This window comes from Bathycoccus prasinos (genome assembly GCF_002220235.1).
Source record: "Bathycoccus prasinos genomic : Chromosome_11".
Classification (NCBI taxonomy): Eukaryota; Viridiplantae; Chlorophyta; class Mamiellophyceae; order Mamiellales; family Bathycoccaceae; genus Bathycoccus; species Bathycoccus prasinos.
The window spans coordinates 449,795-475,584 of record NC_023998.1 but is presented as its reverse complement, the minus strand read 5'-3'; the positions used below and the strand labels follow the sequence as shown (position 1 = coordinate 475,584).

The 25,790-nt window shown below is 49.9% G+C and overlaps 14 protein-coding genes across 14 annotated transcripts; 7 read left to right on the top strand and 7 right to left on the bottom strand.

Annotated features, from left to right (window-relative positions):
• Positions 1-67: 67 nt before the first annotated feature.
• On the bottom strand, positions 68-1,043 carry Bathy11g02520 (zinc finger protein 364; the record flags this gene model as incomplete). The annotated part of the gene is made up of 2 exons (XM_007510112.1): positions 68-868; positions 921-1,043. The coding sequence occupies 2 exons, from the start codon at positions 1,041-1,043 to the stop codon at positions 68-70; spliced, it is 924 nt and encodes a 307-aa protein (XP_007510174.1).
• Positions 1,044-1,295: 252 nt separating this feature from the next.
• Bathy11g02510 (unknown protein) lies at positions 1,296-2,468 on the top strand (the record flags this gene model as incomplete). Its single annotated transcript, XM_007510154.1, has 1 exon — positions 1,296-2,468. The coding sequence occupies one exon, from the start codon at positions 1,296-1,298 to the stop codon at positions 2,466-2,468; it is 1,173 nt and encodes a 390-aa protein (XP_007510216.1).
• A 60-nt stretch (positions 2,469-2,528) lies between these two features.
• Positions 2,529-3,794, bottom strand: Bathy11g02500 (unknown protein; the record flags this gene model as incomplete). The annotated part of the gene is made up of 1 exon (XM_007510085.1): positions 2,529-3,794. One exon carries the CDS (start codon positions 3,792-3,794, stop codon positions 2,529-2,531), a length of 1,266 nt encoding a protein of 421 aa, XP_007510147.1.
• A 72-nt stretch (positions 3,795-3,866) lies between these two features.
• Bathy11g02490 (predicted protein) lies at positions 3,867-6,775 on the top strand (the record flags this gene model as incomplete). The annotated part of the gene is made up of 2 exons (XM_007510238.1): positions 3,867-4,049; positions 4,205-6,775. 2 exons carry the CDS (start codon positions 3,867-3,869, stop codon positions 6,773-6,775), a joined length of 2,754 nt encoding a protein of 917 aa, XP_007510300.1.
• Positions 6,776-7,176: 401 nt separating this feature from the next.
• Positions 7,177-8,880, top strand: Bathy11g02480 (unknown protein; the record flags this gene model as incomplete). The annotated part of the gene is made up of 1 exon (XM_007510318.1): positions 7,177-8,880. One exon carries the CDS (start codon positions 7,177-7,179, stop codon positions 8,878-8,880), a length of 1,704 nt encoding a protein of 567 aa, XP_007510380.1.
• A 55-nt stretch (positions 8,881-8,935) lies between these two features.
• Bathy11g02470 (predicted protein) lies at positions 8,936-9,328 on the bottom strand (the record flags this gene model as incomplete). Its single annotated transcript, XM_007510134.1, has 1 exon — positions 8,936-9,328. One exon carries the CDS (start codon positions 9,326-9,328, stop codon positions 8,936-8,938), a length of 393 nt encoding a protein of 130 aa, XP_007510196.1.
• Positions 9,329-9,535: 207 nt separating this feature from the next.
• On the bottom strand, positions 9,536-11,092 carry Bathy11g02460 (predicted protein; the record flags this gene model as incomplete). Its single annotated transcript, XM_007510255.1, has 1 exon — positions 9,536-11,092. The coding sequence occupies one exon, from the start codon at positions 11,090-11,092 to the stop codon at positions 9,536-9,538; it is 1,557 nt and encodes a 518-aa protein (XP_007510317.1).
• A 502-nt stretch (positions 11,093-11,594) lies between these two features.
• On the bottom strand, positions 11,595-16,418 carry Bathy11g02450 (predicted protein; the record flags this gene model as incomplete). Its single annotated transcript, XM_007510260.1, has 1 exon — positions 11,595-16,418. One exon carries the CDS (start codon positions 16,416-16,418, stop codon positions 11,595-11,597), a length of 4,824 nt encoding a protein of 1,607 aa, XP_007510322.1.
• Positions 16,419-16,616: 198 nt separating this feature from the next.
• Positions 16,617-18,302, bottom strand: Bathy11g02440 (predicted protein; the record flags this gene model as incomplete). The annotated part of the gene is made up of 1 exon (XM_007510071.1): positions 16,617-18,302. One exon carries the CDS (start codon positions 18,300-18,302, stop codon positions 16,617-16,619), a length of 1,686 nt encoding a protein of 561 aa, XP_007510133.1.
• A 388-nt stretch (positions 18,303-18,690) lies between these two features.
• On the top strand, positions 18,691-19,485 carry Bathy11g02430 (predicted protein; the record flags this gene model as incomplete). Its single annotated transcript, XM_007509999.1, has 1 exon — positions 18,691-19,485. The coding sequence occupies one exon, from the start codon at positions 18,691-18,693 to the stop codon at positions 19,483-19,485; it is 795 nt and encodes a 264-aa protein (XP_007510061.1).
• A 153-nt stretch (positions 19,486-19,638) lies between these two features.
• On the bottom strand, positions 19,639-20,506 carry Bathy11g02420 (predicted protein; the record flags this gene model as incomplete). Its single annotated transcript, XM_007510083.1, has 2 exons — positions 19,639-20,336; positions 20,419-20,506. 2 exons carry the CDS (start codon positions 20,504-20,506, stop codon positions 19,639-19,641), a joined length of 786 nt encoding a protein of 261 aa, XP_007510145.1.
• A 233-nt stretch (positions 20,507-20,739) lies between these two features.
• Positions 20,740-23,010, top strand: Bathy11g02410 (transcription initiation factor TFIID subunit 5; the record flags this gene model as incomplete). Its single annotated transcript, XM_007510246.1, has 1 exon — positions 20,740-23,010. The coding sequence occupies one exon, from the start codon at positions 20,740-20,742 to the stop codon at positions 23,008-23,010; it is 2,271 nt and encodes a 756-aa protein (XP_007510308.1).
• Positions 23,011-23,326: 316 nt separating this feature from the next.
• Bathy11g02400 (unknown protein) lies at positions 23,327-24,464 on the top strand (the record flags this gene model as incomplete). The annotated part of the gene is made up of 2 exons (XM_007510339.1): positions 23,327-23,592; positions 23,885-24,464. The coding sequence occupies 2 exons, from the start codon at positions 23,327-23,329 to the stop codon at positions 24,462-24,464; spliced, it is 846 nt and encodes a 281-aa protein (XP_007510401.1).
• Positions 24,465-24,678: 214 nt separating this feature from the next.
• Bathy11g02390 (ribonuclease M5) lies at positions 24,679-25,758 on the top strand (the record flags this gene model as incomplete). The annotated part of the gene is made up of 1 exon (XM_007510194.1): positions 24,679-25,758. The coding sequence occupies one exon, from the start codon at positions 24,679-24,681 to the stop codon at positions 25,756-25,758; it is 1,080 nt and encodes a 359-aa protein (XP_007510256.1).
• Positions 25,759-25,790: the final 32 nt, after the last annotated feature.

Here is a 25,790-nt window from a genome sequence, read left to right as displayed (position 1 = left end):
AATAGATGTAATGCTAAATAAATGATGGTGCGTTCTCGGAACTCAACTCTCTCGCTTCTCTCAAATTTTACATGCAATCCGTCTTACAGAGCGGACACGTTTTATACTCCTTCAACCACGGCCGCAAACACTCCTCGTGAAATCCGTGTTTACACTTCAGCTCTAACATCATCTCGCCTTCCTCGAATTCACATCGACACACCGAACAACAATCTTCCTCTTCCTCCTCGTCACCTCCCTTCCTCTTCGCGCCGCTCGCGCCAGACCGAGTGAACTCCTTCAGCGTGCAAAACTGCTTAATCTGCGACCCGGACATGCCCGTCGCTTGTCTCCCGACGCACTCTCCTAGCTGCAACAACTCTTCATACGTCATATCATCCGGATCCGCCACATCGTCGTCTTCTGGCGGAATATCTTCGCCTTCAACCATCACGTGATCTTGCGTCGTTTCGGCGGTATTCAGAGAAACCCCGGCGTACGCCAACATCCTCTCCCTGTGCAATCTCTCCTCCTCCTCCATGAGCTTCCTCGCCAACGCTTCCGAAGGGTCCATTTCTTCTTCCTCCTCTTCTTCTTCTTCCTCTTCGCTCGTCCTCGTTTCCTCTTCCTCTGTTTCTTCTACTCCCGTTCTCTCGCGCCCCCCTCGTCCTCGTCTCCCTCTCCGAAACGTATTCGTCCCGAGCGGCGACCCCTCGTCTCTCGACGACGGCGAGACCGCTCGCGTGCTGCTCTTTGAATTCGTATTCCCATCCTCCATACTATTATTATTCGTGTTGTTGTTGTTATTCGTATTCTCCGTGTTGAATTGTAACGCGAAATACGCTCGCTCTTGTTCTTGCAACACTCTCGCGAGCGCCAAGTCTGGATCCTGTTGGTGGTAAAACTAAGGGGTAATACTTTAAGGGAAAAGGTCACCGTACCTCACGCGTCTGCTTCTGCATCGATTGGTCCGCATCATCATCGCCGTCCTCGAGAAAAAACGACGAACCCTCTACTTTCGTATCATCGTTATCACTGCCAGGAGGAGGAGAAGACGCGCTCATGCTCTCGCGTAAGCGCGCGGTTCGTACGATTCCGTTTCCCTACTTTTAGGGGAAATGTGTATCTAAACCTCCTTTTGTGAATGATCTCTTTCGCGCCTAAATGCCGCGCGGATGATCGAGTAAAGCACCTGTCTGTCTCTGCGCGCGTAACAGAGCACACAGAGAGAGGGATCTTCCTTTTGCGGGTTATAAAAGCAGAAAGGGAGAGAGACTTGATTCTCGTATTCTGCGGTTTGCAATTGGAATTGGAAAATGAAGAATTCGCTTCATACTTTCGTCGTCTCTCTCGTCTCTGTGAATAAGATGACGAACGAACGAGACGTACTCCAAACCTTCCTGAGCTCGCATAATTTATCGCACTTATTTCAAAACCTGGTTGAATTCGGCATCGACTCTTTGGACGCGTTGAAATACGAGCGAGACTTGCGAGGTTTGTGCGAGGATATCGGGGCGATGGTTGTGGACGCCGAGCGGCTCGAGCTGGCCAGGAAGAGTTTATCATCAGAGGAGGAGGAGAACGTGAAGAAACGAGAGCCTGAAAAGCTTAAAACCACGAGCGCGAAAGAAGCCATCGAACAAGCCAAGCTCGCGATGAAAGCGAGGACGGAGAACGTGAGCACTTCTGATGGACAACGAAAGTTACGGGAGAGTCTGTTGGAGAAGCAAAGCGGGGGAGTAGGGGTCGGAGAACGACACCAACACGGAAAGATCGAGAAGCAGTTGACGAAACACATCGAACCGTTTACGCGAGAAGAAGTCGAGAGAATGCTCGAACAATGCAAAAAGAAGATGTTCTTTACGATTTTTAAGCTTCCGAAAGCACCCGTGGATGATTTGACGGGGAAGTGCGAATGGAGAGGGCATCCGGCGACGAGCGGGAACGCGGTGTTGTTGGAGAGCAAGATGGTGCAGATGCGATTGATGAAGACGAAAGAGGTTGATGAGAGCTTAGGAGACGCGTGTGAAAGGTGCACAGAAGATATCAAAGAATTGACGCGCGTATTTAGCGACCAGAAGTTACGGAACTCGATTTTGAAGAGGGAAGTGGAGAGACGAGTCGAGGAGTTGATAGCGGAAGGGAATGAGGATTTAGCGGGTGGGTTTGTGACGGTGACTGGAATTCATTACGGCACCGGAGCCGCCGCAGCGGCAGCAAAACAAGCCGAGGAGGAGGATTTCTCCGATGTGTACGGCGGTGAAGGCCCGAGAGCGTTGCGTTTTCCGGGCGCGCGTTTGCCACCATCGGCGAATGAAGATGGATTAGACAAGATTGACCGATTATACCGCGACCTCGAGACGAATAAGACAACAACAAATAGCAGAAAGATTGAAGACGAAGAAACGAAGGGTAACAACACAGATAGCGGGGTAGACTTAGAAGCCATTAGAAACAAGTTGAAAAGGAAGAAACCAAAGTTCATGTGATGCATATGCGTGGTGGTACATTGAATAAAAATACAAAATGTTGCCGCTGGCGCTGTCTAACTATAAAACAACTCTCGAACGTAACCACGAACGCGCTCTGTATATATCATCGCTGGTCACGTTGTGCCCGTACCCTTCGCTGAAAAACGCCTGGACGTCCAATCCGAGCGACTCTGCTTTTACTTTCGCCTCTTTTGTCCATCGAACTGGGACTAACGGATCTGATTCGCCCGCGAGCATGAGCAAAACATTCTTGTTGTTCACGCCAGTCGTATCGTCACTCTCCTCGCTCGTCCTCGACGTCGTCTCGTTTCCCACTTTCATCTCGTCTGGTTTCCTCGGCAAGTACCCTCTAAAGCTCAAGCATCCGACTAAATTTTTCGGCTTTTGATCCCCAGAACACATCAACGATACCGCCATCGCCGCACCTTGCGAAAACCCGCTCAAAATAACCTCCCGCGGGTATTCGTTCTCGACTAACCGTTTCAATCTTTCGAACGAGTCTCTCATCCCGTCGCACGAGAACGACCGTTTCTCCAACTCCGCTTGGTTCTCGTCCAACAAGTCTTCATATTCCGCTAATATGCTCTCGTAATCCGTTCGACTCGGTAGCAACCTCGGCGCAAACCACGCTCGGCCGCTGAATAATTCGCCTCCACTGCCTTGCGTCTTTTTACCGTTACCACCGGATGACGATGTCTCTTCCTCATCCTCTTCCTCGTTTGCGTTCGTCGCGTAATACCTCTTCGGCGCGGACGGTAAAACCACATCCACGTACTCTTCCATCCCGCGCACGAGCGTCCTCGCGAACGCTTCCCACTGCGGCGCGGTGTCCCCGAATCCGTGGAGGAAAATCATCGTCGTCGTCGCGTTGTTCGCGCGAACTACGACAGAGTCGTCGTCAAAGTCTTCCGCTACCGCTGCTCCTGCTGTTCCTGCTGCTGCTATTGGGGGTCGTTTCCCAAGCAAATTCTCACCTTTTCCTTCTTCTTCTTTATCTACCCACTTCGCGTTCGCTTTTGCGACTTCACCGGACGTCACGGAGTCCACGCCTAGAGATATCCTTCGATTGACTCTTCGAAGCGTCGATTGGATGTCGTCTTGTGCTGCTCCTGCCGCGCGCTGCTTTTGCGGATTGGATGAAGTGGATAACGACTTTGACAAAAACGTTGTTCCTTTTCCTTTTTTTCCTCCATGACTACCACCGAGCTCCGCTGCGGCGGCCGCCCAAAAGTGGCGGCGAGGAAGACGAACGCTCGACGACGAAGAGGAGGATGCCAAAAGTTTAGAGAGCACGAGGTCGATTTGCCGTCTTCTTCGGTGCATTTCTTTTCTTCTTTGGTCGTCGTACTCTTGTTGTAAAGTTTCGCCCTTTTCGTTTTGCTTCACAAAAAAAAAATGTCCAAAACCACGCTTCGGGAAAGCAATGCCATCCTCCTCACCAGTCCTCGCGAGGAGGATGCTGATGATGATCAACAGACGACGACGAAAACAACCACCACTTTTGCTACTTTAAAGATGACTTTAAAGAATACTGCTACTACTACGACTAACACTGCGACTATCAGTGCGGCTGAGAAGGTATTCATCACTTTTAAGATGTGTTTTCCATTCGATCTCTCTTTTCCCCCTCTCCGTGATTTTGAAATTTCCCCTCAGGGGATGTCACATCCGCTGTGAGATGTGTGTTATATCTCACGAATCAATCTCTTATTGCTATTATTATCACACCACAGGCATCGCTCGCGGCAAAAGAGTACGCGTTAAAGCGCCAACGCATGCGACAGAAAGCAGAAACCATCCGTTTCGAGCGAATGAATCAAGAGAGGAAATCTGCGCAAGAGAAGAAAGTTCGAGAGCAAAACGAAAGGCGAAAAGCGCTCGATTTGACGAAGAAACGAGAGGCATTTTTGCAACAAAAAAAACAGGAACGAGAGGAACGAGAACGAGAGAAAGAGCAAAGGAGAGTTGAAGAGAGAGAAAAGATGGCGAGAGAGGCGGCGATGTGGAGTCCGAGGACGCAAAATGTGGAATTGGGGAGGTACGCGATGCAGGTTAGAGAGCAACAGCGGGGACGGATGGATGCGACGGCGGCGTCGCCAAAGTCGCCGAACGATGTCTTTTACGACGCGAAGGAAAGTTTGCCGGTAGTGCAGAAAAGAATTTCGATCGTGGAAAAGAGTAGCGTCGTCCGTAATGACAACAAAGTGAGGAGCGAGTCGATGGTTGGTGAAGAAAAAGAGGAGGAGTTGGTGAGGAAGAAGACGAAGACGTTGAACATCGCGAGCGAGCGAAGACGGGAGACGAAAAGTAAGAGTCCTTTCAGTTCTTCGAGCGGCGCGGGTGGCGAAGGGGTGAATAAATCCTCGCGGCGGTCCCCGTTGATGCTTTCCAAGCCACCGACCAAGAAACCGGCCTTTTCGGGGTCTTCGAGCTTGTTGCTGAAGACGAAGAAATCGACTCCTCCGTCCGCGTCTTCTCCATCCTTGGCGCCAAAAGTTAAGAACGCGATGGTAAACGCAAAGACGGGAGAGATCAAATCGCTTCGACCTCCGACGTTTTTAGCGTCGCAGAGTAATAAATCGACACCCGGTGTCAATAGAGTAGCAACGAGGACACCGGGAAGTAGCAATAGCGCAACACTCGTGAAGAAGAAGAAGAAGATGAAAATTTTGACCGACACCCCTAGTAGCGGCGCCGAGACCGAGGAGAAGGAAAAGGAGGAAGAGAAATCGCTTCGTCAAATGTTCGATAAGAGAGAATCGAGACGAATACACGCGAAGCAATTCAAAGCGGCCGTGCAGAGATGGCGCATGAAGAATGCAAAAGATGAGACGTTCGATGCGATGAGTATCAGTTCTGACAACACTAAAATGATTAGCGTCTACGCTCGGAAACGGCCTATGTTTGAACGCGAAACGAGCAAGGGCGAGTTTGATGTCGTCACAGTTAGCGCGTCTAAATCGAACGAAATCGTCGTGCACAACTGTCAAATGCACGCGGACTTGAAGCGAATGTTTGTGAAACACGGGACGTTTTCGCTACATGGCCAAGCGTTCGATGAAGACGTGGAGGAGATTGAAGTGTACGAGACGGCGGTGAAACCGTTGGTTGAAAATGTCATCGAAAAAGACGGAGGATCGGCGGCGTTGTTTATGTTCGGCCAGACTGGATCTGGAAAGACGCACACGATGTCGAACATTGAATTGAATGCATTCAAAAGTCTCTTCTCATCCGGGAATGGCGTTGAGAAAGTATGCGTGCAATATTTTGAAATTCAAGGCAAGAAATGCTTCGATCTTCTCGGCGCGGAAAGGAACGAAGTCGTTTTGAAAGAAATTTTCGAAACGAATAGAATGGCAAAATGCAATAGTAAAGATAAGCAAGCAAACATGGAAGTAGAGTTAATTAACGCGACATCTGTGGCGTGCTTTTCCGCGAAAGATGTTGAAATTTGCGTCAAGGAGGGCGTTTCGAGGCGAACGGTATCGGCGACGCAGTGCAACGCGCAATCGTCTCGGTCGCACGCGGTGTTACGTCTGACGGTGTATAAAGTTCCGTCGTCGTCATCATCAATATTGACATCAGAAAGGCGCTTAACACTCGTGGACTGTGCCGGAAGCGAACGGAAAGAGGACAACGTGCATCACGATGCCAAACAACGCGAGGAGACTGCTGCTATCAACGCGTCGTTATACGCGCTGAAAGAGTGCGCTCGGTTTCGAAAGTTGCGCGCAGACGCGAAAGACCCATCTTCTATCCACGTTCCGTATAGAAATAGTCCACTGACGAAAGTCTTGGCGGAGTGTTTCGTGAGCGACGTGGCGAAGATGGCGGTTATCGGTACCGTGTCGCCTGCATCCATCGATACCGAACACACGGCGATGACGTTGAAAACCATCGTTCAAATCGGTGGCGATAGTTGCGAAATCGACACGAACAGTAATTCTACCAAGAGTAGTTGTTACAAAGAGTCGAGAGAGGACGTGGAAAGAACGCTCGAAATTGAAGTTTCAAAACTCACCGGCGAGAAAACCGTCGTGAAAAAAGATGTCGCGAGACGCATACCGCCGGTGAAATGGAAACGCGATGAACTCGAAAGATGGATTCAAACGACCAAAAACGGCGCGTTCAAGCACGCAAAAGTTCCAACAACTATCGCAGGAAGAGAACTCGTTCGCATGCAACCGGCGGCGTTGAGTAACATGTTCGGAGGCGACGCGAGTATGGGTAAGAAACTGCACGAAAGTATCCGCGCGGAGATTCAAAAGTGTTCCGTGAAAACCGGTAGCGGTAACGGTAATTAAAAGATTCGCATCATATATACGCGTGTACCGGTAGTTAAAAAAGTGTGTGTAGTACTATTGTATATTTTTGTTCATCCAAATCATCATCGTTCGTAATAAATCTCTTTCTGTTCTGTTCCGATCGATGGGAGAGCGGCAGCGGCTGTAAAAGGCGTTTTCGCTTGAATTTTTAAAGACCAAAAGGGGGAATAATAACACAAATTCCTCACTTTAGTACTCACTTTGCTCAAGCACATTTCCTTTCCCATTCGTCTTGTTGTCATCATCAAAACATCCACATGTTGTTTGCAAACACCACCCATTCCCCGTCGCGGAGGAATCGATCGTCTGACCTCACGCCTCGAACGCGAGAGTTGGCGAAAGATATGCGCGAGAAATTCGGGTTTCCGTCTGCTGGGGAAATGCGTCGAGGAAATGGGAGAAGTCATCACGACGACGCAGAGAACGCCACTAAAGAGACGAAGAGTGTGAAATCATCATCTCCAATGGTTATGAACAACACTCGAGATTTACCGAAGTCGCCGCTGAGAGACAGCACGAATTCGCCTTTGCGATCTGCATCGAAAGAGATTCGGGTATCGATGAGTGCCAACGTGAACCAGTGGCGGAGCGAGCGAGCGGAGAAGAATGTAACATCATCATCGACCACGAATACACCGACGAGACTGAGAGAGGTGAAAATGGCATCGACGCAGACGAAAGAAGTTACTAAGGAGAAGAAGGCAGATGTGGATGTCTTTGGCACTCGCTCGATGATGGCTGCTTCGCGAGCGAAAAGTTCAAACGCGACGGCGACAGCTGTTGTTAAAGAGAAGGATACGACGACGACGACGAGAAGAGAAGAGAAGCTTCTCGATGATCTGGTAAAGAAAGAGAGAGAGTTTGAGTGCGTGACGGAAGCTTTGAACAACATGAAAGATGCGGAGTTAGAATTGTCGAGAAACAATAGCAAAGAGAGCGTTGAGTTTGCGCAGGCGTTGGAACGACAGATTGAAGAGAAGGTGAGTAAACAGTTGAAAGAGAAAGAGGAGGAGTTGGTGCACTTGAAAGTTACAAATCAGAAGGGCTTCGAAACGTTTACGGAACGCATTCGACAGTTGGAAAGCTTGGTTAAAGAGAAAGACATCAAGATTAAAAGTTTAGAAATGAATGCGCAGGAATGGCAAGCGTTGGCGAAGAGGGACGCCTCGAGAGCAGAGTTGGAAACTTTGGACATGGAGAAGAAGTTAAAAGAGTTCGAGAGAAAGAACGAGGAGTTAAATGTGGTCGTGAGCACGTTACTCGGCAAAGCGACGAAAGGAGTGGCTCTGGAGAAAGATTTGGAGGCGATTCGGTTGAAACAGACGACGGCGAAATCGGTCGGGACGAACACGAAGGCGATTCCAGTGGCGCAACCGATTCAGTTGCAATTTACGCCGGAAACGATGAAAACACCTAAAGAGATGGTAAATGCGAGTGCACAGGTGAATATAAAAGCACCGCAAGCTCCGCCATCCGTTGGAACGCCTTTGAGCGCGATGAAGCGAAAGTATCAAGTGCATCAAAACGCCATTTTTGCCTTCCAAAAAGAAATCGAAGAACGCGAGAAGCAACAACAACAACAGCAACAACAACAAGAGACGCTCACTCCGAAAGAGCCATCGCCGACGATTGGATTCGAATGGTCTGCCGCATACGACGCGAGAGAGATGGCCACGCAAACCAGTATCGACGAAGAAGTCAAAGCCGAGGCAGAAGAAAAAGATGAACCAACTTCGTCCGAATGTTTCGACGACGATAAGCAACACTGGGTGCCGACGCCAAACACGCGCAAGCACGTCGAGGAGAAGTACGTCGGCTTACAACGACAACACCCGAAAGAACAATCATCATCCTTTAGCAATACCATCGACCCAACCACCTCTCGCTTTGCAATGCTCACCCCTATTCGAGTCCCGCAAACGAGACAACCCGTCGTGCAACATCGAGCGCCAGAGCGGCAGTCTCTACATTACTCCCGCAGCGCCGAAGAATCTCGACGCATGTACGACGACGAGCGCATGGCGAGACTTTCCCGAGCTATGAATCTCAGCGACTCCCCTTTCAGACGAAGGCATCATTTATAACTCATATACACTACATAACATCTACTAGAATACACGCGTACAACATCTCTCTCTCTTAATACTCGCTCGGAGGTCTTGGCCCGAAAATCAAAAGCAACACGGGCAAGGTCACGCAGACAATCGCGCCTATTTTAAACTGTAACTCGTCCGTCGTCGCATCCAACGCTTTATCCACTCGGTTTCCCAGGCCGTATTTCCCGCCGTCTACGTTTCCGAAGCGTTCATTTCCCTTTTGAGAAGGAGCCTCCTCGTCGTCTTGGGAGGATTTCGACGGAAGACGCAAAGCTTCCCGAGTTTTCTCGTCGAGTTCTCGTTCTCGCTCTTCGTTTTCATTCGCCGCGAAAAGGTGGACTTTACGAAGACGTACACGACGAGACGCGGGAGAAGACGAGACCAGAGGTGAAGAGGAGGAGGAGGACGTACACGACGGGAGACAACACGTTCGCATTTTTTCCTTTTGTTTTGTGAGGAGTAAAAGTGACGAGATATTCTTCGCTTTGACGATGGTATGGTCGGTTGGTGAAACGCTCCGCTGTTTACGCGAAGAATCATCTACACAATGTTACATACTAGTACTTTCTTTTTATTTATTATTATATATGTGTTTTATAGCTATACGTGTAGGTAGGTTCTCTCTTCTCTCTCTCTCTTTCTCTCACGACGCTCGTAAAATTTCTCTGACCACGTCTTCGTTCAGCTCGGCGCTGCCGTCGCTGGGAGAGTCGGAATTCGATTCGGAGGCACGCGGTGCGTCCCCGCCTTTTTTGGATAAAACGACCGGCGCGGAGGCGTGGATGGCGTTTAAATCGACCGATCTTTTCACCGCTCGTTTCTCGTCCTCGTTTCCAGAGTTGGATTTCGAGACTGAAGACGGTTTGTTTGCTTTTCGTCCTCTCGGCGATTTACCGCCGTTCTTTTCTCTTTCGGCTTTCTTCAACAGTTCGAGAGGCATGCGCGCATTTCGTTCCATGACTTCGTACTTGGCGTGTCGAGTAGCGAACGCTTCGTCCGAGATGTCTTCATCCGAGGAGTCGTCGCCGTCTTTGTTTTTCGCGTCCGCGGTCGCCGCCGCGTCCATGTTATTCAGTCTTCTCAATTCTTCTACAGACATGGTAAACGTCGTCACGACTCGTACCGAAGGCGTGTTGATGTCTTCGTGCAACGCGCGCTCGACGTATTTCGCACCAACGATATCACCGACGACGTTGTTAATATCGTACTCGTCCGTCTTTCGCGACATGTGTTTTCTAGTGTTGTTGTTGTTGTTTCCAGCTTCGGCTTTATTGGTGTCGTTGTTTCCGTCTTTTCCTGAACCAGCTCCACCGGCGTTACCACCACTACCACCGCCGTGCGGATAGTTCCTGTTTCTATTCCTTCCATTTCTATTTCCGCGGCCGCTACCACCGCCACCGCCACCACCTTTCCCTCCTTTCGCGCCCCCGCCGGAGCCTTGATTCGAGGTAAAAATCGGCGGCGGTTGCCCTAATCGTTGCATCAAACCTAAACAGCGCTTTTTCAAATCCTCGCATTTTTCGTGCATGACGGTGTTGGAGACGTCCGAATCACCACCCGACCCGGACTTATTCCCTTTGTGTTCTTTCGACGTGTCGTCGTCGGTCTTCGCCTTCTTGTTCGATTTCCCGTCCTCGTCCGGTACCTCCGTCGCCATCTTCGCGTCCTCGCCGTCCTTTTCCTTGTCGTCGTCCTCATCACTCGTCATCAATTTCCTTTTCTTCAAAATCTTCTCCCGTCGTCTTCGAATTGGATCAAAAAGCGGATGTTCGTTAAACACCACCATCTTTGCCAGCTTCCCGTTTTTCGATTTCGGTTTGCTCGTTCTTTCCTTGTCTCCTCCAGCAGCCGCATTTTCATCCAACAATTTCAACTTTTTCTCGTACCTATTCTTGTGCGATTGCAACTCTTTCAGACGTAACTCGAGCCATAAACACTGCCACTCGATGTCCCTTCGTTCTTGCTTCCAGTGCACGTCCAACGACGGGTACGATTTCTCTTTTTGATGATGATGATGATGATTCGTTTGTTGATGTTGTTGCTGCTGGACTTCCAAACCGCTCTTGCTCGTCGTGATGTTGTTATTCCCTCGATCTTTCTCGTTCGGTTCGTCCGAACACGTGTCGCTGAACGAGGACCACCCGTCCACCCCGGCGGATAAGATCTCGCGCCATTGCGACGGACGCTTGTCCTCCTTCATCTTCTTCGAGCTCGTTGTCATTCTTAACCTAAGAAGAGCGAGATTTGATCGGAAATTTCAGATCTGAGATTAAAGCCCGTTTAAACGAAAACGAAAGCGCTCAAAACAAACGCTGCGCACCAACGAATGCGCACACACTCTCTCTCTCTCTCTTTCTCTTTCCGTTAAAGAAAACGAGAAGACGAAAGCGACGACGTTGAAAGAACAGCAAAAGTTGTCTTAAATCTTGGTGTTAAAATGTGAGAAATTTGATCTCTACAAAGTGACGTAAATGTTCTTCGACAGCCAATTGAAAAAAAAATGAAAAAATTGAAAAAACGGAAATTTTTCATTCAAAGAAGAACAGGAAAACATGTGAGATGCGAAAAGAGTGAAGGTTTACGTACGAAGACGTTTTGCTCTCTTTCAGGTTTTACACGTACACGCACTCGTACAGTTGTTAGTGTATAAGTACGAGTGTTATATATATATATACATATTTATTCAATTTTTTTCTACGTACTTAAACGAAGCTAAAGCGCAACTTCAAATCGGGCGTGCCTTTGTTGAACAACGCGACGCGTTGGCGGAGAGGATCCGCTGGTTTTTTCGCCAACGGCAAACCGAACAAACCCGGTCTGACGGATTCTTTTTCCATGAAACTCCAACAGCGCGTGGAGACTTTATTTTCTTTCTTTTTGAAATGTCTCAGTTCGATTAAAACGGCAGAACCGGCGGGCCAAGTCGCCGGCGCGGAGGATAAGGTGACCGCGTTTTGTAACGTGAGCGAGTTGGCGTCGTTCCCGGGTCGAGCGCCAACCGCCGTGTTTTGCGGTTGTTCCAGTTCTTGACCGTTCGTGTCGACTAAAGAAACTTTACAGTGCACCTGTTGCATTTTTGAGGCATCTTTGACGTTTGCGACGGAATCGATGAAGACTTTTAAGCGTTGCGACTGACCTTCAATCGGAAGCGCGTCCGAGCCGCGACGCGTCGGCGAATGCTGCCCGCCTGCCGAACGACGCGTCGGGGAAGCTTGCTGTTGTTGTTGTTGTTGTTGTTGTTGACTTTGCGCGTGTGGCGGCGTGGCGATGTTCACGGGCGGTGGCATAGATTGTTGTTGTTGTTGTTGTTGTTGTTGTTTTTGCTGTTGCTGCTCTTTCGCTGACTTTTCTGTTTCGCTCTCTTCGTCTTTCAAAAACGAGCCTTTCGCTTCGTTCGTCACTCTCGCTTCTTCGTTGACGATATCCGCGCCTAACATTTCCTCGCGAAACGACCCTTCGATGCGAAAGTCTGGCATACTCCCACCGTTCAGCGCGTGCTTTAACAAGTGCATAAACACGCAGAAATCACCCAAACCCAAACTGGATCCGTCGGACGTGCAACTCGCGTTCCACATACCCGCCAGCTTCTCGTTCGGCAAACCAGTTTTCGTCGCCATGGCGGCGACTTGCGCGCCCGTAACGCCGAGCGCGTTCGGATCGTTCAATGATTTCCTGAGCGTATACCACGCGTTTTTAGAACGTTCGAGATCGTCGCGACTGATGTAGAGTGGAAGTTCGTTTTCTTTATCGCCGACGTCTTCGGTAATCTCCGGAACAGCGACAGAACTTTGTTGTTGGCGATTCGGCGACGACGGTTCATCGTCCTCATCCGTGGCGTCGTCGTCGAACGTGGTATCGACGTTACTCGTTTTCAATGCTTTGTTCGTAAACGAGCCAGCAGCTTCGACGCTTTGCCTGGACGATTCAAAATCACCAAAATCGTCCGAAAATCCGTCGTCGTTCATGTTGTTATTGTTCGCTCCGTTGTTATCTTCTCGAGAATTGAAATCGCCGGAGAACTCGTCGTTGAACGCATCGTCGTCGTCGTCAAACTTATTCCGGCCGAGCTGTCCTGGTTGTTTGAACGCATCGTCGGTGTCGTTGGTATCCTCAAATCCATTATTCGTTTGCTGTTCACCTCGATCGCCAATCGTGTCGTTGAAATCTTCGAACGATTGAACAGGTTTCTGGGCAATCGGCGCGAAGAAATCTTCCTCTTCAAACGCGAGATCGTCTTCCGGAGGCATTCTTCCTCCATCGTTCGCCGCAATTGGCCGACCAAATATGCCATCGTCGTCATCGTCGTCGTCGTCTAAATCGTGTTGTTGTTGCTCGTGATCTATGGAATTATTCATGCCATCTTCGAACCATTCGACATTTTCTTTGCTACTCTCGCGTTCCATTTGTTGTGACGGAGGAAACGCGTCGTCGCCGAAATCTTTGAAGAACGCGTCGTCTTCTTTTGCCTCTTTGCGTAAATTGTCCTCGGCGGCGGTGGCGGTGTTTTTATTCGTACCGAAATCGACGTCGAATGGATCGTCACCGTCGATATCTTCGACAGCTGCTGGCGCAGAATGTGCGCTAAATAAGGGTTGTTCGGAACTTCCCGTCGCTTTCGGTTTCGCGAACGCGTCAAACTCGTCGCCAAAGTCAGCGTCGTTCATCACGGTGCCGCCATCATCGAATGCGAATGCGTTGGCGGAGGACGATTTCTTCAAGTTCACTTGCGGCGAGAAAACGTCTTCGGCTTCGGCAAAGCCACCCGTGAACGGCTCCGGTGCGTCCGATTTAAGCTCCTTCGATTCCGCGAACGGCGAGGCGCCCGACGCGAATTCAAACGAACTCGTCGACGTCGTTTCTTCGGCAGCAGCGGTGGTAAAACTGAACGTTTCTCCTCCTGTAAACTTCGACGAACTCTTCAATTCCGTGTTTGCGTTGCCAACCATCTCTGCGAGCTCCATCAACCTCGCCATGTTCTTTTCCGATTGCGCCTCGGATTCCGCCGCCGACCGTTCAGCCTCTTCCCTCGCCGATTCCGTCGTCGCAATCATAGCTTCTAAAGCGTACGCTTGCTGAGCGGCGGCGCTTTCGCGCGGGAAGACATCTCTCGCGCGATCGAGCGCAGCTTCTAGTTTAGTCGTTTCCAATTCCAAGTGTGCACGCTTCGCCTCTAAATCTCTCTGCACCGCGCTGGTTTCTTCGTTGACGCGCTTCTCCTCGGCTTCAATTTTCGTCCGCAACTCGTTCACGTCTTCTTCCATTGACTTGATCAACGATTTCGACGATTCGGCGGCATTTTCAGCCTCCGCTTCTTTCTCTTGGCACGCCTGTTCGCGCAAATCCAACTCTTCTCTTTGCGCGTCGACTCTTAACTTTGTGCCGCGTAACTCCTCTTCCGTCTTCTCCAAGCTTTCCGTCGCGACTTCTAACCTCGTCTCGAGTTCGTTCTTTCGCTTTTCTAAATCGCGATCGGCGTTTTCAATCTGGCGAATTATATCTTCCGTCCTCGATTCTGCGCTTTCAATCTTCTCCTCGATGTCTTTCAAAACGCCTTTGTGTTTTTCTTCGGTTTGTTTTAATTTTGCTTTCTCGGCGTTCAATCGAGTTTCGGTTCGCTGAAAGTTTTCATTCGCAGTGGCGAGCGAAGCTTTATGCTCAGCCTCGATGACATCTCGTTGTTTCTTCGCCTCCTTCAGCGCGTCCGATGCTTCTTCTAACATGATGCGTTTGTTTTGAAGTTGCAAACGGTGCGCGTCTCGAGCTTTTTTTGTCACGATGCGTTGGCTCTCGAATTCTTGCGCAGCTTGGGCGCGTTCCTCTTCGAGTTTCGCCAGTTCGCTTTCGAACTTCTTCTTCGCCGCGACGAGCGCTTCTTTCTCTTTCACATACTCTTTCTTTGCATCGACGAGTAGTTCTCGAACGCGCTCTACGCGCTCAAAGTGTTGATTCTCCGCGTTTAAGGTTGATTTTTTCGCCGCTTCCAACGCTTGCTTGCCTCGCTCTAAAGCTTGTTCGCTTTGCTCTCGCTTTTCTTTAAATTGACGTTCGATATTTTCGGCATCTTGAATCGCAGCAGCCTTCAAGCGCTCCATCTCGCGAATTTCCGCGCCTTTTCTCACGAGCTCGGCTGATAACGCGTCTTGCCTATTCTTTGCGGCTGTCTTTACTCGAGTGACTTCAAATTGCAGCGCGCGGAGCTTCGATTCCATCGATTTCAACGGCAACGCAGAAACAGACTCGGCTTGTTCAACTTTTTGACGCAACTTTTCCAAATCTCTATTCGCGACCTGCATTTGCTTCTCTTTCTCTCGCATTTGCTCTTCCACGCGAGCCTTTGCCGTCATCGCTCGCGTACGGTATTCCGAGCGTTTCTTCTCGGCGTCTTCGATGACGCTTTGCGCCTCGCGTTTGGCCTCTTGCGCGTTCTTCTCCGCGCGTTCCGCAGCTTCTCGCATTTTATCAACTTTCGCTCGCGTGCTCTCGATGGCATCTCTCGCTCGTTGATTTCTCTGGTCACTTTGCGATACTTTACTCTCGTATTGATTCAACTCTTTCTCGAGTTTGGCTTGCTCTCTCGGGTCCGCCGGCGTCGCCACCGCCGCGTTATCCATGCTGAATCCCAAATCTAAAGGAGGTCTCGAATACGTGTCTGGCGTGTCTAGTCGTGCCAAAGTCGTATTATTGATGCTATTGTTGTTGTTATTATTATTCCTGGACGCGGTCACAAAAGTATCCAACGACACGTCGTATTGATTCTGTGGCGTGTTCAAACTCGCGAACTGGGCGTTCATGACGCTTCCCGGAGTCGAGTTCGCACCCGCGCCGCTGTTCCCGCTCACCATCGGCGTCACTCCGTGTCCTCCACTTCCTTTCGCCTTTATCACCGCGTACACGTCGTGCATCGCCAACGAAAACGCGTCGCAAGTCAAACTCATCGCCCCTCTCGACCGTTTCCGAACAATCTCCCGAATTTCTCTCTCCGGTAAACTCGCCTTCCCGAGAAACTGCACCGCGTTCTCCGCGGTCACCATCCCGGATCTGTTCACGTCTAAGCTCGAGAAATGCTTCTCGTACTTCACCTTATCTTTCTCAGACATCGGTTTGCTTTGAATACTGTTGCTCGAAACGCTCGTCGGCGTCAATCCGCCGCTCGTCATCGTCATCAATCCGCCGTCCGCCGCCGCTCCGCTCGAAGTCATCCTCCTCCTCTCCTCCTCCTCCAACGCCTCTTTCACGAGCGTCAACACCCGTCGCAACCCGTCTCGATCGCTAATTTCTCCCGTCCCGTTCGTTCCATTTCGCCAAACTCGGGATAAAGTTGCGTCTGGTAACCCCGACGGGCGTAAAAATGCGACCGCTTTTTGTCCTTTCACGACGGAAGAGTGAACACTTTCATCAGATTCACCTCCGCCTCCATCCAATTTCCCGTGACGCAGATTCGAGAAAAGCGCATCTAAAAGCGCGGGAGAAGAGAGGGTTTGGATTAAAGACTGGCGCGAAGACCAGTCGAACGAACTACCAGACATCATCGTCGGTGCGCCCGCGGTGTCGATCAGCAGAGAGAGCGAGCAGTTTTTGCGCGATGAATAAAGAGCGTGTGTCGAGTGTTTTATGCGTTTTATTCCTTTGGAGAATTGAGGAAAAGTAAAGGTGAATCCCCTTTGAAAAGAGAAGGAAAAGAAGGCATTTTCAAACGCGAAACGCTCTATAAATGTTGGATGATTTTAAGCGACGAACCAATCTAAACCACCCGTATCAAAATCGTCGCGCATGACTCGAAGAATCTTCTCCCTCGCTTTCTGCATACCAAACGCGAAGAGGCGACAAAGTTTGGTGTTTTTGTCCAGACCGTTTTCTTTCGAGCGCTTGCGTTTGGGGAGGCCGGGCATTTCGTCGCGCTTTTCGACGACGTAAAGAAGTTTTGGTTGGTACGTATCATCGTCCTCGTCGGTGGTGGTTATGGTGGCGGTGGCATCGAGGGGCTTTTTGTGTCGCGCGTAGTGTTCCTCTTTCTCTTTTGCGCGGATGAGTTCGATTTCGCGGTTGATGTCGGCGACGTAGGCGTTGAGCGTTTCGCCTCTGCCGAATACGCGGATGATTAATTTCTTTTGCTCTTTGCTGCCACGAGGAGAATTTTTTATCTTCGCCGCCGACGAGTCCGGTTCGGAAGAGTTCGCGAGAGCGTCGACATCGCGAACTTCTGCGTCCGTGTCACCGTCGGCGGTAAACAAAGCGGCGAAGCCTAACGGTCCATCCTCCTTCAACATGTAGTGTACTTTTGCCGCTCGCAAGCGCTCTAAGCTGCACCTATCGTGTACTTTCGTCGATTGCTTCGCGTATTGTCGCCACCAGTACATCGGTCGTTCTACTTTATGGCAACGCATGCCACTATTAAACGCGCGATGGAGGAACGAAACGTCAACCGGCCACCAGTGATTGGGATTTCTCTTCAAACTACTGCACGTTCTTTGCTCTTCTGAAACGGCGAAATCGACCACTTCGTCTCCTATTCTCCACAAATCATCGTATATTCTAATGCCCCCTTCCCCTTCTTTATTCAAATTCATTTTCTTCTCCAAAAATGATCTCCGATAACAGCCGCTCGCTCGCATCGCGGGAATCTCTATGTATCGCCCAGGCGCCATCTCCGTAGTACCACACGTCAATGAATTTTGCCACCTTCTGAACCGTTCCATCCCAATCCATCCCTCTTGCGGCGCATTACTCGAAGGTAAATCGCCAATCAACGAAATCTGGCTAAACGTCGCGTCTAAATCCTCCCGCAACTTCAACGCGTTCAACAATTCGTAAAAGCATCTCTGCGGCCTCATATCGTCGGCTTCCATTTCCGCCACGTACTCGCACGTGGACAAACTATACGCCAGGTTCAACGCCAACCCTTGTCCAGACCGTACCTCTTTGCTTCTTTCTAACTTCCTAAGGATTATTTTATGCCTCTTTCCTTTGCAATATTTCCGCACGATTCGCTCGTACGTATCGTCGTTTCCTCTTTCCTCCTCCTCCAAGTGTGCAAACTCTTCCCTCAAATTACACTCCACCTTGTTCGCGTAGAAATCATTTCCGACGTCCTCTTTTTCCTCCTTCTCGTCTTCCGTCAATTTCCACTCCCCGCCTTCTCCTTCTTTTAGTGTTTCGTACGCTCGTTTACACACACCAATCCTTTCGAAACTTCCATCCGTGCTCGAATCATCCACGATGATGATTTCCAATCGTACCTTCTCTTGTGCGAATAAACACAGTAAACACGAGGTTAAATGTGGCAAGGCGTTGTGCACCGGGAGTAACACCGACACGTCGAACTGGCCTTTATCGTCTGAATCATCCTCGTTTTTCTCAAAGTCGTTTCTTTTTCTCTTGTTTATGTTGTTCTTCGTCGTCGTTATTGGCATGTTCAATGCCGCTTTAAGGGAGAAAAAATGATCCAAAAAAGGCCGTTTTTTCTTCACAAAAAGACACAAAAATGGTCGTAAACGCGCAAATAAACGCGACGGAATCACCACCGGCGAACGATGAAAACGACGCACACAGGCCTCGACGCACGAAAGACGACATCTTAAACCCGGAGAAGGTGAAAGAGGAAAAGTTACGGTCGCGAGACGTTCTTGACGACGTGTTGAACGCGGTAAGAGTTTACGATGATTTTTGAAATTATTTCTTTTCCCCCTACGGGAATTTGAATTCGATGGATGCGTTGCTTTGCGAACGCGGGATACGAACGCGCGAGTTTTATAGAAACTGACCTCTCGCTCTCTTTCTTTCTCTCACTCTCTTCTTTTTATGCTTGTACAGGTGGAAGTGTACGCCGCGGATGGCTTCGATACGCTCGAACAATGCATTCGAACACAAATGATGGATTCTGGGAATCACCCCCAACACCAGCAGCAAGAGCGAATTCAAAAAGGCTTGGACTCGCTGTATCAACACGCGCAACGGAACATTTCGAAACATTTTTCTCAGTTCAGCTCGAGAGCGTCGAGCAGATGTTTTACGGTACCGCACGAGATTGTGAAGTTACCGTCCGATTTTAGCGAGAGAACGATGCACACGGTGGAACATTTACCGCAGTGTTCGGTGGAGGAGGAGAAAGCGTTGGACGAACGCTTGGAAAGCTTGAGAAGACGAATCGCGAAATCGAGAGCGGTGACGATGAGGAGTAAATCCGAGATGAAAGGGTTGTCGAAGGAAATCGAGATGCACGGGGAATTGACGAAGAAGTTAGGGGAAATCCCGGAAGTGGCTTTGAGAGAGACGAACGAGAACGCGTGGGAAGGCGCCAAGGCGTGTCGATCGGTGGTGGAGACGGCGAAGAGGTTACAGCCGTTGTTGCACCAAGCGGAGAGGATCGCGGAGACTGGAGCTTTTCTGAGTAGCAACGACGCGATGGCTAGTAACGATGAGAGGAGAAGAGATGCGGTGGATGCAGCGCAAGAGGCGATGAGAAGTTGTTTCGTGAAAGGCGGAAGCTTGGAGGCGCTTAGACTGATCAACGCGAAGCTCTTGAATGCGTCGTCAACGACGATGATGACGACGGATACTCAAGAAACAGGGAACGATGACGCGATGCTGGTTTAATCTTCCTCTCTCTGTAGTTTATCTATTTACTTATACAAATTGTACACTAATACAACTCTTCATTCCGAGTAGTTCTCAAGTATGTAGTGATTCTTCTCCCCGGGGATTCTTCTCTCAATAGGCACACACACATATATATATATTTCTTTATTCTTAATACGTGTGCAACCCGCTCTTATACGACGCTTGGACACCTCTCGGAAACACCACCCTCACCAGCATCTCCCACTTCATCTTCACCCAGTCTAAAATTTGCAACACCACGTTGCTTCGTTTCTTCTCTCTGCTATTACTCCCGTTCGATCCCGGACCGTACACGCCATTCCCACTAATCCCCCCCGTCGCCGCTCCGGGACCGCCCCCAATCCCACTCGTGCCTCCCGGCAACACGCTCTCGTTCGCCGCCAAGGAAATAAAAAACCCAAACGGCACCAACCACGTCGTGCACAAGAAAAATCCCATGGCGTATTCCGTCGAATACCTCTCCTCGCGGAAGTATCGCATCCAATACACGTGCGTTAAGATCAACATCACGACTGAACCCATGAATTCCATCGTTTGTACTTCAATAAACGGGTATCTCTTGAGTAATCTCGAATACGCGATTTGTGACAAACCTCCCACGAGACACGCGGTAAACGGCATGCCGTCGACGAAAAATAAAAGCACGTGTATACACACGGTAGCTTTGATCGCGTTTTGGAGGAATTTCTTCGCAAAACGCGTGTACTCTTCGACCATTTCCGCGAGGTAATACAGACCTGTTTTATGAAAGCGCGAGAGTAAAAACACGCAGACAGTGAGAGAGAGGGTAACGAGTTCGTCAGAGAGGAAGACTCGTACAGTACTCGCTTGGTTTACGACGAAAATCAAAACTTATAATTGCGCGCGGGGAAAGAAAGAGCACGAGAGCGAGAGGAAGAGTACACGTACCGGTGGCTAAACACACCGCCAAGAGGACGAGAAATATGTACCCTCCCGTGTACGCCAACGTCGTGGAGACGATCGTTCTCGACGACATCTTTAATACTACTACTACGACGACGACTCAGTATGTGTACGAGTGGAAGAAAAGTGCGGGGAAATCGTTTGAATTTCGATCCGAAGTGGGAGAAAATTCTTCAGTTCTTTCACTCGCTTTACTCTCTTTAAAAGCGTCTACACGCGACGAGACGAGGACGAGAACGACATCTTTTGATATAATATACACACACAAACAAACAAGAAAGAGTTAAAGAGAGAATTCAGAGATACATGACCGCCACCACGGGCGACAAAAGTGGTCGCGAAAAGGAATCGATTCGTCAACCTTTGGACACGGTCGTTCTGAAATACCTCCAAAAGCGAGGTTTTAAAAACGCCGAGCGAGCGCTCGTGGTGGACGCGAAACTGCAAAAAGACGCGACGAGCTCGATGTCTTTAGTCGCGTTAGGCGCGGACGCGGCGTTGAGCGATTTGCTGGTCTTGCACTCCGTGGAGGATGATTTCGAGGAGGAAGGCGGAAAGTTCAACGCCGAGCAGGTTCTGGACGGGTACGCGAGAGTGAGAGATTGGATTTTCGGAGCTTTAGATATGTACAAACCGGAGTTACTGCGCGTTCTGTTTCCAATGTTCGTGCACTGTTACTTGACGTTGGTGAAGAAGAACAAAGTGGAAGAGTCTCGCGACTTCTTCGCGAGGTTTCACGAGGACCACGTGAGAGCGCACTGCGACGATATTCGAGGGTTGAGCGGCGTAGCGTTGCCGGAACACGTGGAGACGGATCCGTGCGCGATGAAGTTTATTAAGCACAAGTTTTCGATCGAGATGTGTTTTCAATCGTTCGATTTGTTGGTGAGGTTTTTACGAGCCTCGGACGGGAACGGCGCGACGAAGTGTTTAGCCATCTTGAACGAAAACGTCGGCGTGAAAATTACGCAGAGGGACTCACCGTCCATGTTTGTCGAAGAGGAGGAGGAGAAAAGCATAGACGCGGTTTTCAGCGGTGTCGTAACTGGGGAGACGACGGCGTCGATTGCCGCGTATAACAGCGGACCTGGGAGATTTGGTTTACTCGAACAGTCTTTAGAAATCAAAGCGGAGAAAGCTTTTCGGGAAATCGAAGCCAAACACGAAGAGGCGATCAAACGAGAAGACGCGAGAGTGGCCGCGTATAAACCGAAGAAGATTTACAAAAAGAGGAAAAAGAAAGGTTCGGACAGCGAGAACGACGACGACGAGGACGACGACGATAAAGAAGAGAAAATTTTAGACGAAGAGACTATCGAAGTCGACGGGTATAAGGTTTTGAAGAGAAGAGAGATAGACGTGCCGAACGTGCCTCCGACAATCAGTCGCTTACGAAATCCCAGGCTCGTGGAGAGCGAGATACCAATTCCCGAGTACGATTACGACGACGGATTGAGAGCTTTGGAAGACTTCTCGAACAGAGTGAAAGTGACGTCTGACAATTTACCTTCCTGTTGCTTCTTTACGTTCACGCACGCGGAAGGCAAGTTGATTTGCGCGAGCATGTCGCCAGACGTGGAGAAAGTTGTGGGCGGCTTTTCTGATTCTGTGGTGAGAACGTGGGATTTAACGAGTGGCGAAAACGACGACGAGGAGGATAACGAAGAAGACGACGAAAAAGAAGTTGGGGGCAAAGAAATGGCGGATGGCGGGACGACGACCGAAACCGGCGAAAATAAGGAAAAGACCAAAAAAGTATACAAACGCGGCGATAAGATTGGGAAATCCATGAAAGTGAAGGAATTCATCGGTCACTCCGCACCCGTTCACGACGTTCAATACTCACCCGATGGCATCTACCTCCTCTCCGTCTCTCGAGATTGTACCGCGCGCATGTGGTCGTGCGAACTCGAAATCCCACTTTGCGCGTACAAAGGCCACCAAACCCCGATTTGGTGCGCGAAATGGGCCTCGTGCGGTAACTATTTCGCCACTGGTTCCCACGACAGAACCTGTCGAATCTGGACGACTGAATTATCCTCCCCGATCCGAGCCTTCTGCGGCCACATCGGCGACGTCGATTGCGTCGCGTGGCACCCGAATTCCAACTACGTCGCCACTGGTTCCTCCGATAGAACCGTTCGTTTATGGGACGTCAGTACCGGTCGATGCACCCGCCTCTTCGCCGGACACACCAGCGGTGTCACCGCTTTAGCATTTAGCCCAGACGGTCAATCCATATCCACCGCGGACGATTCCGGTATCATCCACTCCTGGGACTTGGACTCTGCGCGCTGTTTCAAAACCATGCTCGGCCACGAAAACGCGGTCTACAGCTTAGACTACTCCGGCGGCGGCGGCGAAATCCTCGCCTCCGCAGGCGCCGACGACACCGTGCGCATCTGGGACCACAAAGACGGCTTAGAATCCGTCGTGACTGGTATCATCCCGAAAATCGCGCCGACGAAAACCTTCCGCACGAAAAATTGCCCCGTCGTCAACGCCCAGTTTACTCGTCGGAACTTGTTGTTAGCCTTTGGAAGCCGGCGTATGCCGGTGTACCATCACATTAATTAAGAAATTGCGCATTCATCAGTCTACGTTCAATCCGTGCTGACATCTGTGAATCAATACGGAATAGGAAGTTAGTCTCGCGGAGAGTTTTAATACATATTACTAGAGTGAACCTTATGGAATAATTTTGAAATTCTGTGCTGGCGCATTTCTCTGCGTACTCTTATTTTAATTGGATTCTTTAATTGTTTTAAATCCCAAACCTCTTCAGTGCAAAGCGCGCGCGCATAACTTTAACGACTCTTTAAGCGCTTCTTTTCCTTGAGCTCTGCTTTCGTCGTCGCACGACGCGACTTTTTTATTTCATAACGCGAAAAGAATGTCGCCGCCTCCCTCGCCGAACGCGAAGCTCGATCGGTCGTACACTTTACACAAGGACCGGGAAAAACTCGAACAAGTCAAGTCTGGTCTCCAATCCGAAGCCGCGCAAGGGAACATCGACGTCGTCTTGGAACGACTCTTAAAGCTCGACGCGAAAGTACACCCGAGAGATGTGCCCGCGGTATATAAGAGAGCGTTGTTGAGGTTTCACCCGGACAGACACGTCGGGAAACCGATCGCGAAACGTGCGAGTTACGAGGAGAGGTTGGTGGTTGTTGTTGAACGTTTTGGAACATTTCTCTCGAATTTGAACTCGTTTGCGAGCGCGCGCGCCATGTTCTTCTCTCTCTCTCTTTTCTCGAGTTACGAGGGGGAGTTCGAGAAAGAGAGAGAGAAAAGCGATGATTCTGCCACCGTTGCCTTCGTCGTCGCTTGTGGTTCTCCTCATCCCTCTCGATTAAATATTTCCTTCTCGCTCTTAAGAAAGCGGTTGCTCTTTCGCTGACTTTTTAACTAACTAAACGAATCAATCCTTTCTTCTCGAACAACAAAACAGGTTCAAACTCGTCCGTTTGGCGTGGGACAATCACGTCGCCAGACGAGTTGGGAACGTGGTCAAAACCTCCGAGGATGGGGAGATTTTAGAGAAAGCGGAGATATTTGATTACGCGCAAGTGCAGAGAATGATTGCGATGCGCAAAGCGCGAGAGGCGGCGAAACAGAGGTACGAGAAAGAGTTGCGAAAGAAACGCGGCGTAGTATTGGAGGAGAGCGAAGACAAAGACGAAGACGCGAGGAAGAAGAAGAAGAAAAAGAAGAAGAAGAAGACGCAAAAAGCCAAAACGGGCGAGCCGGAAAGTTTAGAAGCCATAGCGAAAAGACTCGCGAAGCAAGAGTTCCGGGACGACGACGACGCGTTCTTCGGCGAGAGCACCACTTCCAGCGACGACGAAAACGAAGGTAGCGACACCGAATCCGACGTCGACGAAAAAGAGTTGAAGCGAGAGAAAGAGAGGCACGATAAGTTGTTAAGATTGCACGTGAAAAACTTGCACAAAGCCGAGAAGAAGACGGTGAAAGAGAGCGTGAAGACGAAGGTGTTGCGATTGTTCCGTCGGGGTCCTCCTCGTCAGTAGAGAAAGTCCAATGAATATAGTATGCAAGCAATGGCACTCGCAGCTTTGCGACCACTCGCCGCTGCAGCGCCGCGCCGCGCGGCGGATATCGCACTCAAAACACCCCTTCTGGTAGGGGAAAATGTAAAATAAGAATAAAAAGCAAATGTAGTAACGCATCATAAAAAACAAACGCGTCGTCGTTCTTTAATCATCTCGCGACTTTTAGGAGAAAATGGTGTCGCTCTCCTTTTCCTCGTCGTCGCGGGTCTCTTTTTCTCTACGCGAGGAGGGTAAGAGAACGACGACGGCGACGTCCAGAAACAACAAAAACGCTCCCGTTTTTTGGCGGCAAAATCCTCGTCGTCTGAACCGTTGTTATTGTTTTAAAGAGGAAGAAGAAAAGAAGACGAAATACGAACCACCATCACTGATCGTCGTCGTGGAAGGCGTAAACGACGCCAAACGCGTTCGCAAAGCTTTGAACGTTGCGCACCCGAACGCGGTGTTCGCGATGCGAGGATCGTATTTCGATGTAAAGGCGAACAAGTGGAAAATTCAACCGAATATCGTGCGCGCGGTGGAACGCAACGCCGGATGGCTAAAAGAAGAAGAAAGAGGAAGCGACGGGGAAAGAAGAGGCATCGTGGAGGCAGAGGAAGTGATTGTGTTTACCGATCCTGACGTCGCAGGAAGGCAGTACCGACAAAATTTTATCCAATATTTACCTCGAGCGAAACACGCGTTCGTGTCGCGGTATCGAGCGCGGTGTAAGAAGAAGACGAAATGGCACGAAGTGAACGATTGCGGGGTTGAGTTTGCGACAGATGGAGCGATACGAGTCGCGGTGAAGGAAGCGAGAGCACCGAGGACGATAAAAGCGACAACGAGTGGTAGTCGCAGTGAAACGACAACGGCAACGGCAACAACGACAGAAGGGCTTTTGGAATGGATGACTGTGGACGACATGGAGCGAAGGGGATTGAAAGGAACGACAAAAGCCGGCGTTCTCGGCGTTTCATCGAAGCGACTTCGCCAGGTCTTAGGTAACGTCTTAGGCATCGGCGATTGCGACGCGAAGCAAATGCAGAGACAGTTGAATATGTTCTTCTCTTCGGAGGAGTTCGAAAGGGCCATGGAAACTTCTTTAGAACTGTTAGAAAGCGGCGAAGCAGACGCGTGCGATTTTCACGACGTAAACGACGACGACGCTTTGGAATCGAATAAAGAGAACGAAGATGGTTTCGAAGAAGATTTTGGATTCGACGCGAACGCGTACATTCCGCCCGGCCAAGCGCCGCCAGGTTTTGAATAATAATAACGCATGAATAACAGTAACAATTAGTA